Source organism: Macaca thibetana, chromosome 5 (assembly GCF_024542745.1).
Source record: "Macaca thibetana thibetana isolate TM-01 chromosome 5, ASM2454274v1, whole genome shotgun sequence".
In the NCBI taxonomy this organism is placed as follows: domain Eukaryota; kingdom Metazoa; phylum Chordata; class Mammalia; order Primates; family Cercopithecidae; genus Macaca; species Macaca thibetana.
The window spans coordinates 3868665-3881844 of record NC_065582.1 but is presented as its reverse complement, the minus strand read 5'-3'; the positions used below and the strand labels follow the sequence as shown (position 1 = coordinate 3881844).

The window sequence follows — 13180 nt, the reverse complement described above, 5'->3', positions numbered from 1 at the left end:
CGGGGCTCCTTGCCCTCCAGCCTCTGGGATCTCAGAGCTTGGGGGGAGACTGAAGCACGGCTCTGCTTCCCTGCAGCCTCCCTGCTGCCTCCCTGCCAGGTCACCCTGGGCTGGTGGCGTTTCTACCCCGTGCAGCTACCCTCTCCGGGTGCAGGAACCTCTCCCTCACTTCTGGCCACTTTTGGCCAGGTGTGCTGAACGTCCCTACTGTCGGGGAATTAACCAGTTCGTTGTTAATGTCTCAGCCCACATCTTTATAAAATATCTCCGCTTTATTAGTTTTTCCTCCAGTTAGCTGGTGAGTGTGCTGTGTGTTTCCTGCTGGTTTCGGACAAGCGTCAGTCATTGGAACAGCACTGGGCGTTTGTAATTTTTTTTTTTTTTACTGTTCTCAGATGCATCGCTTCTCCAACAGTTTTTATAGTGACATGAATGGCGTCATGACAATTCACGCAAAACCGCTTCAGCGGAGACCTACCTATTTCGCCGACAGAACGCAGTACGTATCAGAATCAGTAGTAGTTACCCAGCCTCTTCCCTGGGCTGCAAACACTGGAGCACTGAAGATTGCAGGGGGCATGAGATCACGAAGGTCCCACTGAATTCCAGGCTTCGGATGTGCCTGAGCACGTCTGGAAACGCAGAAACAGACCCTTCAGTACCAACCACACGACAGTTACTATCGTGTATTTGGTTGGGAGAGATGGGGAAGGGGAATATAGTCCTGAAATTCTGAATCTTGTGGGCTTGGCTGTTTGATTACTAACAGTGAAAACCTTAGCTCTCTTCCTGTGGATGATTCTTCTTTGAAACAGAAATGGAGATGATGGGTCTTTTCATTCATTCAGCCAGTGCTTAGGAGTGTGTTCTAGGTGCCAGACTGTTCTAGACGGTCAGTGCTCAGCTGAGCACAGACAGGTGCGTTCCCTGTTATCCCAGCACTTGCAACTGAGTAGCTCACAGGATTTCCTTCCCAGGAATGAGAAGGAGGACAAAGCCTCGGGTGGAGGGGCAGGTGCTCCCTCCTGCGCACGGCACAGACTGGGACGGGCCTCAGACACTCATGGATTACCGCCTTCTGCAAAGCAGACACCCGTGCCCTGGAGGCTGCCTTCTCTTGTGTCAGATTCTCAGAGACTCAAAACCCCCAACATCTATAGTGACGAAGTTCTTCGGGGAACAAAACTGTGAGTCTCGTTTCTCTCGTAGTAAACTAAAGGTCATGCAGGACCTAGACGCTTGCCAGTTAGGGTTCATGGATCATCCCGGACAAATCATCCTCTATCCAGTTTTACATAGACGCTGTTCTAATGAGTTCATTGAGTATTTAACATTCTGCTGACTCCAGTGGTCTGCTTAGCTGTATACTAGGACACAAGGTCAGGACATCACACAGCTCATTTCGCCTGTGTGATGGTGGGGTGACCTTGGGTGGATTTCAGTGGACTCGTCTGTGAAATGAATAATTAGCTAATGCCTTCCAATTACATAATTAATACTTTTTAAGGGGAGGTTTAAATAAAATAATGTATATAAAATGCTATAAAAATAAAAGGACTGTGTCCCTATCGGATTATGTTTAAGGATGCCTTTCTAGGTGGGAGTTTCAGTAAAGCTTTCGATCTCAGGGATGCACATCCCGTCATGGCCTCATTAGAAAGGTGTTTGTCTCTTGCCCTCCAGCTCACTTACCAGTATCAGCCAGTACTTACATTGATAATAACAGCTAATGTTTATTGATCGCTTTCTTTGTTATCAGCACCAGGTAAATGAATTACATTTATGATCTTATTTATTCCCCACCACAAACCTTTATATGGTTGGGACTCATACCATCCCAAATCTGAGACAGGAAACAGGCTAAGCCTGCCAGAGATCATCCCCGCCAGGAAGAGGCCCACCCGGACACACCCACAGTCTCTCAGGCTTTAGGGACCACCCACTGGACCCCTGGCCTGCAGGGGGGTGGTTATCGGGAGCTGGGCTCAGGAGTGGGCGGCTGCCAACACTTACCTGGCACCCGGACTTTTTCCAGATGCAGTCGTAAAGCCCCTTTCAGCTTTTTAATTGGTAACTGTTTCTTTCACAGTTTGGGACTGATGTTTCCAGCTGTGTTGTGTCTGCTGTGCTGATTCCTTCGAGATCCCTCTCCCTCCTCTGCTTCGCTTCCCCCCATGCCAGTCAGCAGCACCCGGTGCCAGCCAGCAGCACACGGTGCCAGTCAGCAGCAGACGGTGCCAGTCAGCAGCACATGGCAGGCTTTCTCCTCCTGCCCCAGCCTACCTGGGTCCCCCGTCACACCTTCATCAAATAGAAACCCTGTATGTTTCCTACTGAGATACATTCAGATGCCTCCGATTGTGCCAGTCCCTCTGTGTTCTGACCCCTCCCTCCCTGTGAGCTGGTGATTTTTCAGCTTTCTTTTTATTATTGCCACCCTGAGGAGCCCTTTTAGACCATTCTTCACAATTGCTCTCCCTACACATGGAACTGTAGTCCCACAGACAGCCTGTTTTTCTGTGTGCATAGCTGTGCTCTACACATACGAGGGAAGCCGTGGCTTCAGAGGGGCCAGTGCCCTCCCCCTTTGGTGATGCTGCCTCACCTGCGTCCCCCGGCTTCTCACCTGCCTGAATTCTCACCTGCCAGCCTCACTTTCCCTCTGACCCCCACACACACCAGCTCTGCGTCTTCTCCCCTCCATCCTCTGTCTTCCACTTGTATCGAGATAACATTTTCCCCCAGTTATCAGAGTGCTGTAAGTTCCCTGGGGAGCACCAGGATAATACCACAAATAGCAGAAATGAAAGACCTCTTGTGTGCCCATCGCACAGAAGCATCAACATCACAGCTGTTGGCAGATTTCCTATCACTTGCCAGTTATCCATGTACCTGGGTGCTCAGTGACATGACGCTGTGTTGCAGGCCGACTGGCGTGGACCACATGGTTTCGCCACTGGTTCAGACATCACGGAGCAGGTTCCCCCCGATAGGCGTGGAGACCAGGGAGCAGAATACGGCAGCTCCTGGATGCCGCCTTGTGTCTGTAAGACAGATTTCATTGTATTTCACTGGACCATTTAGGTTCTATATTGGAAAACAAACAAAAACAACCTTGGCACTTCCAAGTGAAACTAGTAACATAAGATCTGAGTGGCTATTTTCAAATGCCTTCATAATCTGTTTCCAGAAAGTAAATGAATGGCTTGTGAGAATTTACAGGGAGTGAGAGGCTTAATTCACCGTTTTGTGAAATAGAAGCATGTCTTGAACTAAATCAGAAATTCCAGGTGTCAAGGAAACCTCTGACAGGATGGTGGAGCAAAGAAGAGAGCATGAGATTTGGTCAGGAGACAGGCAGGTCCGCGTGGATCCTGCCACAGAAACTCTCTTCTATGACTTGGTACAAGTCACTTTAATCTCCCTGAGCCTTAGTGTTCTCTATAAAAGGGGATTAATGATTCTTACCTCTAAAGAATTGTTGGAAGGACCAAATGAACTCAGAGGTGTTAAATAATTCCTGATGTGAAATTATGAGCTCAGTCAGTGATGACCGTGGTGTTTTTATCAGGTCTCATGTTTACAGCTAACCTCTGCCACGTCTGTTGCAGTGGAGGGTGATACCTTCTGCAGGGAAGCTCCCCTCAGCCAGGCAGTCGCACAGGCCTCGGGGAGTGTGCTGCTGTCCGTATGCAGAGCCAGGCAGCCCCCAGGTTTACAGCCACCCCTCCCTCCACTCTCACACAAGTAACTTGTCTCTATTCATTTTATACAACACAGAAGGACCCCTGTTGTAGGAACATAAAGACATAGTGAGAGGAAAACCCTGCCTGGGCGAGGTTTCCTCCTGTGTGCCCTGTGCCACCTTGAGCCCAGCACTGGAACCCATTCCCAGAAGGCAGGAGTTGCAAAGTGTTCGTGTTTAACCTTAGAATAACATAATTTTACAAAAGGTGGCTGGACGCAGTGGCTCACGCCTGTAATCCCAGCACTTTGGGAAGCCAAGGTGGGTGAATCACAAGGGCAAGAGTTCGAGACCAGCCTGGCCAACATAGTGAAACCTCATCTCTACTGAAAATGCAAAAAAATTACCCAGACGTGGTGGCATGCACCTGTAATCCCAGCTACTCAGGAGGCTGAGGTAGGAGGATCGCTTGAACCCAGGAAGCGGAGGTTGCAGTGAGCCGAGATCACGCCATTGCACTCCAGCCTGGGTGACAGAGCGAGACTCCGTCTCAGGAAAAAAAAAAAAGGCAAACATCACATTAAAAAGCCTGCTACTTTACAAATGCAGAATTACATTTCTATTAAGGTTTTGTATCTCTCTTTCCCTATTATGACACTATCATTTTATCAGGTTTAATAGTGCAGTTACATAATCAAAATATATTTCTTCAGGTATTTATCCTTAGGAGACCTGATCCTTAGTAATGTCTAACTAAAAGTTTCCAAATAAATGAGTGAGTGATTGAGCATGTAGAAATCTTCTTTTGTGTTTTTAAGGATTGCATTTATTTTAAACAAGAACATATTATCCTTCATTTAGTACAGAGGAAGGCATCTACAAAACCGTGTGTCGAGTGCCGTGCCTGACGGTATAGAACGATCACGTCTTCGAGAAAGAACCGCTACCCTGGAACAGCTGTCGAGGCCCAGCACAACCCACACGTTCCGGGTGGGTTCTCTGTTTACTGTAACTTTAATTTTGAAAAACATTTGAAAAAAATGAAATTTGTCCCTGATTTTATTTTTCTTCCAGCAGTTGGATACGCCTCGAAAAAGTTCACTGACACAAATGGAATTTGCTGCTCACACATGGACAGGGCAAAGTATTTTGACAGGTCAGCTTTTCTCCATATATAAATAAAGTGATGTAATATGTGAGATTTCAAGTTTCAGAAAGTGAAATGCAAGATTATCTACCTTGATAAGCCTATTCTGCTCGTGTAGGAGGGAATAGCAAGTGTCTGTGGCCTGTGGCCTGACCTCGGAAACCTCGATCACAGATCACACCTGCACAGACACGCACTCACTCACCTGCTGTCAGGTCAAGAAGGGGGAAATGTCCAAAAGCTCTCCATGAACTGGGGGCCTCACTCTAAAAAGAATGCTGTCTTGGGAGAAGTCAGTCCCTTGTTTGCTATAGAGTTTTCATGCTCTATTTCTAAGTGGAGTTTTAATCTTAGATTCTCTTTGAAAATCTGATGATAAAAATGCCTGAGAAAATTAACACAGATTTGCTAATTACTTTATAACATAAGGTTTTACAGAGAAATACGTATTCTCAGCCTGGTGTGTTGTTCGCAGGATATTCTAGTTTGAATACGGGCTGGTGATGTTTCCACTTCCAGAACAGTCACCAACGCTTTTTCGGGGCGGTAGTGTGGCCTCATCATGAGGTGTGCTGCTCTGGAGTCTGACGTTGGGTTTCCACCCTCGCTCTGCCATCAGCTGTGCAACCCTAGGAATGTCCCAACCCCTCTGGCCCTCAGCTTCCTCTTTTATAAGAAGCTGGGTCGATAAAATAATTATTGAAAATCTGTGAAAAGTACCCAGCTAGATACCAGGCATAGATTGCTCAAAAATTATGAAGTATGAACCATTTGTATTATAAATGATCTGAAATTTCAGGGATAATTTATTGTTTTACAGAGAATTTTAAACATATAATCCTAAAAATAAATTTCGTACTTTGGGAGGCCGAGACGGGCAGATCACGAGGTCAGGACATCAAGACCATCCCAGCTAACACAGTGAAACCCCGTCTCTACTAAAAAATACAAACAACTAGCTGGGTGAGGTGGCGGCGCCTGTAGTCCCAGCTACTCGGGAGGCTGAGGCAGGAGAATGGCGGGAACCCGGGAGGCGGAGCTTGTAGTAAGCTGAGATCCGGCCACTGCACTCCAGCCTGGGCGACAGAGCAAGACTCCGTCTCAAATAATAATAATAATAATAATAATAAATAAATAAAATAAATTTCGTAAAAAGTAAGCATTGTGTAACAGATCTGTCTGTTCTCAGCAGCCCTTCTGTCATCCTGTAGTACAGTGATGTCAGGGATTCTTCAGCTCTTTAAAATTTTGCTCCTGTGCTAATAGCTCTGGGCTGCTGTGCCTTTTTGTTGCTTCTCTGGACGCTGTATGTTCCTTAGCAGCATTAGCCGTCATTCTCATGGCAACAGCTCGTTCTCTAAAAAGCAGCCACGCTACATGGTTAGGTGTTGCTTTTTTTTTTTTTTTTTGAAGACGAAGTCTCGCTGTGATGTCCAGGCTGGAGTGCAATGGTGCAATCTCAGCTCACCGCAACCTCCACCTCCTGGGTTCAAGCAATTCTTCTGCCACAGCCCCCCACTGAGTAGCTGGGATTACAGGCATATGCCACGATGCCTGGCTAATTTTTGTATTTTTAGTAAAGATGAGGTTTCACCATATTGGCCAGGCTGGTCTCAAACTCCTGACCTCAGGTGATCCACCCATCTCAGCCTCCCAAAGTGCTGGGATTACAGGCATGAGCTACTGCGCCCAGCCCAGGTGTTGCTTTTAACACAATTGTAGATGCCTGGGGGGAAGTAGGTGCCCAAGTTAGCTTATCAATCGTGGATGGAGTATCAAGCACTCACTCTGTGCCAAGGTCTGTGCCGAAGGCTGGGATTCAAACAGCAGGGGTGTTTCTGTCTGTGCCTCAAGGAGCATTGAGCCTGGCAGGCAAGCTGGAAAAGGCTGTGAGGGGTGAGCAGGACCACCTGACTCCCCTGTCAGGTGGCTGGAGGGTGCCAAGGCTTCCTGGAGGAGATGACCATCGCAAGGGATGTGAGAGAGAGGGAGTGAGGACTGACGGGCGACTCTGTGGATGGCCAGCGGCGGGTGGTGCTGAGCGAGGGAACTGGACAGATTCTGACGAGTTCACTTTTGGGGATGCTGACTGGAGCACGCCAAGCGGAGACGTCCAGTAGGTAGTTTGGGCACACATAGTGGAGGTTTGGAGTGGGAATTGGGTTCTGAATTTGTTTTAAATCTTCACTGTTAATCATTGACCAAATGCCAAGTCAGTGTATTCTCTTATCAGTAACTTTTTGCTTTGAAATACGCTATTCATTTCTTCTACAATTATAAAAATAATACATTATCAAAATAGACAACTTACAAAACACAAAAATCCACCGAGGAAAACACGGCCAATGCCCCTGGTCTCACCACGTAGAGAGAACGCGGCTCAAAGGCGCGAGCTGTGATGACAGTACGATGAGGCACGTGCCCCATGCAGACGTCCCCGGGCCCCAGGTGAGGCTGCAGGTGAGGCGCGCGCGGCCTCACACACAGAGATTGGGAGCAGAAGGCCTAAGTCTTGTCCCTCAAAAACGAAAAGCTGTTTCTGTCCTCCTAAGCACTCTGTCAACGTCAGCCCACCACGCTGCTCACACAGGGAGCCACCTCTCTGGCCACCAGCTTAGGCAGCCCACCACGATCTGCTGGGACATTCGGGAATGAATTAAACACCAGAGTGGATTCATGTGGCACCTTTGGAATATCACTCACTGACTTCTGGAAGAGGAGGTAGGGGTAGAGCCGGTGTGGGGGGACTGCAGTGATCCTGGGGGTGCCCACAGGAGGTACATTAACATGTGCAGTCACATATGGCCGCTTAACTCATGCAGGACCCAGAGAACGGTCCACACCAGTCATCTGCACCTTACTGCCTCTTAACTACTGACCCAAGACAAAAGAGCTATTAGAAGGGAGAACACAGCCAACCAAATGCACAGCTCCAAGAGGTTCTGCATCTATAATGACAAGCTAACATTTAGTTCTTTGGTTCAAAATATTTCCCCTCCTTAACCACTTTTTAATGCTGCAAAGCTCATCCCCATCTGGGGAGTGCTAAGGGTATGTCCAGGCACCCTCAGGATCAGGCTGGCTTTTCTTCCTTTCCACCAGGTGCACAGGCAAACTGGCCACAGGGGACTCCCGGGAGCTCCATGCGGCTCGGCACGGCCCGTGCGGCCCGGAAGGGAGGGCAGAGATGCCCAGGGCTGTGGGCGCCGGTCTGTGCGGCCCGGAAGGGAGGGCAGAGATGCCCAGGGCTGTAGGTGCCAGCCTGTGCATTCCGGAGGAGACCATGCCTGGTGGTGGTGAGAGACACAGGCCTTGGCACACAAGTCCTAGCTCTGCTGCTGGGTGCTGTGGGACCAGGCATTCCCTGCGGGTCTCAGCGTCCGTATCTGTAAAATGGGAGTAACACCTCACTCAAAGACTCCTGAAGGGATTAAATAAAACACGGAGCAGGTAACGCGGTGCCTGGTGCGTAACAAGCCTCAGGATATCCAAGGACTCATCCTGATCGCCCATGAGCCTATTGAAGGTCAACCCTGTCTCATTTAAAAAACAAGACTGTGCATCCAAGTCCGGGTAGGGTGACCCTGTCCAGGGCCAACCCCCACCTAGAACCAGCCAGGCTTGTGCTGCTGGAGAGAACTGGCCAAGCCAACGCACTCAGGACCAGCAGTGAGCAGCCTCCGAGCCCGCAGAACAGGCAGGGCCCCTGACAGGCAGGTTGTGTGCAGAGGGCCCTGGGGCACCGAGGGGCAGAAAACCTCCTGGGGAAAGAGGCTCTTTCACCCGCCCAAGTGGAACCCTCCCCACTGAACACCGGATCTCCCAGCACTGTCGGGCCTTCAGTCACATTTTAAACACTGAACAGAGGGACAGAGGGACCTGTGTTCCTTGATGTTTCGTCTTTGTTCATCCATCGGTCGTCCTCCAAATCAAAGTCCAGAAGCTTCTGCACTAATTTCGAGGTCAGGCTGAATCTTGAGTCATGAACCAAACTGTTTCAATTTTCCTCTAACTCTGTGTAAGTCTTCGTGGAGCTTATCATAAGCAGGATCCTCATAAGGGAATTTCTGAATCATTTCGATCAGTGATTCTAAGAACCACATCTTTCTGCGGTCCTTCTCAGTGGCACAGCTGTGCGGGAGACATTCCCACGCAAAAGCCAGGCCTCGGGAGCACCTGATCTCAGGCCGGATGTTGGTTCCATGCAGCGTGCGGTGCTGCCTTCCTTCAGTCACGCCCACGCTCCTGTCTTCCTTCTCCTTCAGTCACACCCACACTCCTGCCTTCCTCCCAGCCTTCCTGACACCCTTCCCCATGTAACCCACATCCGCCTTCATGATGGCATCCAACACGGCCTGGCTCCCAGGGTCAGGCCCAGATGCACTGCTTCAGAGGAGGCACTCTTATCAGTAACTCTGAGACAGCTATTACTGATGGTCAAAGGTCATTTCTATATCTGCAAAAGTGATCGAGGGTCCATAAGAGGGATCTTCCTGTCTTTCTGGGGGTTTATTTTCTTTTTCTCTGACAAGCAGGCCACATAACCTCCTTGCTAGCTTTGCATCCAGGTCAAAAAGCACTGGGAACTATTAACTTATCAACTTTTATTATTTCTGTGATAGAAAAAAAAAAAGGAGCCAAAGGGGTATCCCAGGTAGTGGGAAGGATCCCTTAAAGTACCTGGCGTTGCACCTGCCCCTGGGAAGCAGTAGAACTGCCAGGAAGTAGAGCTCCCTCAGCCTCCTGGGCCAGGACTCGCCTCTGCATAGAAGCTTCTCGCAAATCCACCAGCTCGGGAGGACGCACGGCCTGCACCTCGACTTGGTTTTGGGGGAGCGCCCTTCCTTTTTCTCAGGACCCTAATTGGGAGTTTTTGCATATGACTATTTCCTAATTTATACAAAAGTATATTAATAAAGTATTTTTAAGTATTTGCATGGAATGTACAAAACAGCCGTTCTGAGTAGTTGCCTTTGTAACATTTAATGAGAATTACCTCTTGCTTGCTGTTTCCAGGTTCACAATATGTGCCTAAATCTTTTCAGAGGACAACTTTGACTTTAAAGAAGAGATTCCAAGTGACATCTTGAAACCACCTCACCAGAACCATTGGCGCACTCATGGTCTCAGCACACCACTTATCGCTTGAAAATTGGAGGAACAAGTATTCTATTTATCTGTGTGTCTGACAGTGTGAGATGCTAGACTGAGAAAAATGCAAACAAATAAATCACTTAATTTTGAACACTTTGCATTTTAAAGAGAGTAAAAGTCAAATCCACCAAGCTGCCTTGCTGAAAGCATCTCCAAGGTTCTGTAGGCTTTGCTCAGAAGACCCTGATGTGTGTTTACAATCCGTCATTTTATCAGTGATACACAAACATAATTAGCATGTGTTTGTACTCACACACTAATTACATATAAGAATATATTATCTAGGGACATGCCATTTATAACTTTGTACTCTGATGTATTTTCTAGTCTCATTCTGTTAGTAATTCCGTCAAAATCGTAGACACTAGTAGATATTAGTATTTGAGACAATATGTCAGTCTGAATAAGACTCAGATTGTTCTAGTCATGCTGACTTTCTCATACATTTTTAAAAAGTGCTTCAGCCATGAACCTTTTTGAGAAATGTCAGTGGTGAAATCTCCCAAGCTAATTTTCTTTTTCTAGTTTCCATCTTCAAATTCAGACAGTTCACGTGAAGTACCCCACATTTATTGATCTTAGGGTTGAATGTAAATATAAACGTAATTAAAAGCTATGGCAGATGATGTCATCTTTATTGTTTACAGTCGAAGCTCCTCCGTGGGAGGGGAGCCTCGCACCCTCCACGTGCCATCGGGAGCTGGCCTTTGCTCAGACGCCACCTCTGCAGTGACGCCTTCCCAGAGCCCTCGTCTCTTCTTGCTCTGTCCTCCTGCTCTGTTGGCTTTTCTTCAGAGCATGTATCCCCATCTAACATTACCGTAGAAAACGGAGCAGAGAATGGGAAGAGGAATTAGCAGAGCTGAGGCTCCAGGCATGTCTTTCTCTTGTCCCTCTCCCCACTGTTTCTCTTGATCGTGATTCAGGTCCTTACACTCATTTCTATATTCTCAGATCTCAACTCAGCTAATTTCTTCTTTTCTGTCAGATAATTGCATTTTGTCAGTCTAATTATTACTAATCCAAACTGTAACTTTATAAGGTTATATATATGAGCATATTTATAAACTTAGATTTATAATATACACACATATGTATCATATAAATGCATAATAAATTATTTTCAGACGATTTCTGGCGTAAGGTGAAGGGATCATTGCCTACTTGTAGATGTCTGGAATTTTAAAAGATGTGTTCAGACTAACGCTAATGTTGTCCTTTATCACAGAGTGACAAAACAAAAATGACCCCAGAGCCCTGCCGCTGTTTGAATATTTCTCCTTGACCTTGCTGACTCCATTTCTTTTTTGCTTTCTTTTTTTTCGAAACGGAGTCTCATTCTGTCACCCAGGCTGGAGTGCAGTGGTACGATCTCAGCTCACTACAACCTCCGCCTCCTGGGCTCAAGCGATTCTCCTGCCTCAGCCTCCTGGGTAGCTAGGATTACAGGTGCATGCCACTACACCCAGCTAATTTTTTTGTATTTTTAGTAGAGATGGGGTTTCACCATGTTAGCCAGGCTGATGTCGAACTCCTGACTTCAGGTCATCTGCCTGCCTCAGCCTCCCAGAGTGCTGGGGTTACAGGCGTGAGCCACTGCGCTCGGCCAGCTGACTGCATTTCTATAGCAATGAGACACCTGAGGCAGCAGCAGCAACAGTGACCACCGGGTCCAGGCCTCTTTTCCATGGTCGCAGCTCCATGCATCCGGGGAAGATTGCTAATGCTTAGTTTTCTGCACAAAGCAAACCAAAGCATTTTTGAGAATTTTCTACATTATTCCTAAACATTAGCAATAGAAACTTTTAAGAGCAAATGCCAGTCTTAATTCAGCAGCTCTCACACTTGAGGAATAGTTAGATATGTGAGTAGCCTGGAGCCCATGTTATAGGGCTGCTGGTTAGGTGCACTCTGGTGCGTCACTACTGCTCAAAGCGTGACCCACTTGTTCTTTCAGAACCACTCGGGGTATTTCATGTCCATTTCCAGGAACCATCCAACTCCTTCCCTACTCAGTCCAAACTTCCTTTTTTTTTTTTTTTTTTAACTTTAAGTCCAGGGGAACATGTGCAGGTTGTTACACAGGCAAACTTGTGTCATGGGAGTTAGTTGTACAGATTACTTTATCACCCAGGTATTAAGCCTAGTGTCCATTAGTTACTTTTCCTGATTCTCTCCCTCCTTTCACCCTCCACCCTTTGGTGGAGGCCCCAGTGTGTGCTGTTCCGCTCTGTGTCCATGTGTTCTCATCATTTAGCTCCCACTTAGAAGTGAGAACGGATGGCATTTGTTTTTCTGTTTCTGCATTAGTTTGCTAAGGATGATGACTTCCAGCTCCAGCCATGCCTCTGCAAAGGACATAATCTCATTCTTTTCTATGAGCTCAAGCTTCATAATAGGGAAAACACTGGATATTCAGTCTAAACTAACATTAAGGTAGGGTATCCAGGATAAAATGTTTTTTCTTTGAAAACCACTGAATATACTTTATGGTAACTTTATCTTGTTTGGCTTCAGAGGTTTGCAAATAAGAATCTATTATTTATATATAGGTAAAAAACAAAATGTTTTAAAAAATAGAACCAGTTCCAGTGATCTTGAGTCTTCTAAACATTTAAATTGGAAGATAAAGTACCATTTTAGAGATTACATAGATACTTGGCCCTGTCATTGATTTTAAAAATGACCTTCTCGTTGCACTGATTTTTACCCCTATGTTAAAGTTAGTATTTTATTTATACATTACATTAGATTTAGAGATTAGTAAATAATGCTTATATCAAGGATGGTGCTTTTTAAGCTAATTAGGTAAAAATGAGGGCAGTGTTTTTATAATCTACTTTAATAAATGAGTCTTACCTTAGAATTAATCTGTTAAAAATTAGAAAAATTGAACTACATCTGAGATAGATTTTTAAATTCAGATTAGTGACTACATTAATTAAAATGTCTGTTTATCCAAAACCAAAGGAAGAATGAAGAAATTTTAATCTAAGAAAATGTAAAATACCATAGAAAACTGCTAGATTTTGTGAATTTAATATGAAAGGAAGTATCCATATTGATATTATTCTGAACTAGATGAAATTTCTACGCCAATTCAGAAGTACATTTTTATATTATATATCATTTGGGTATTATATTTTTATTGTTTTCTTATAACTACAGATCATTGTGTAGGATTTTTGATTCCT

General features: G+C 46.2%; 1 protein-coding gene across 5 annotated transcripts in view; it reads left to right on the top strand.

The window, feature by feature from the left end:
- FAM149A (family with sequence similarity 149 member A) overlaps positions 1–10602 on the top strand; it is a 67042-nt gene extending 56440 nt beyond the window's left edge. Inside the window, exons 9-14 of one of the 5 annotated variants that reach the window (XM_050791574.1) lie at positions 396–499; positions 978–1187; positions 2926–3046; positions 4547–4675; positions 4763–4841; positions 9878–10602. In XM_050791574.1, coding sequence (XP_050647531.1) covers positions 396–499; positions 978–1187; positions 2926–3046; positions 4547–4675; positions 4763–4841; positions 9878–9981 — 747 coding nt within the window. In that variant the 3' untranslated portion in view covers positions 9982–10602. Of the gene's footprint in view, positions 1–395; positions 500–963; positions 1188–2925; positions 3047–4546; positions 4676–4759; positions 4842–9848 lie in introns of those variants that run through there. The other 4 variants (XM_050791576.1, XM_050791573.1, XM_050791575.1 and 1 more) reach the window with 4 other exon arrangements.
- The last annotated feature ends 2578 nt before the right edge of the window (positions 10603–13180 follow it).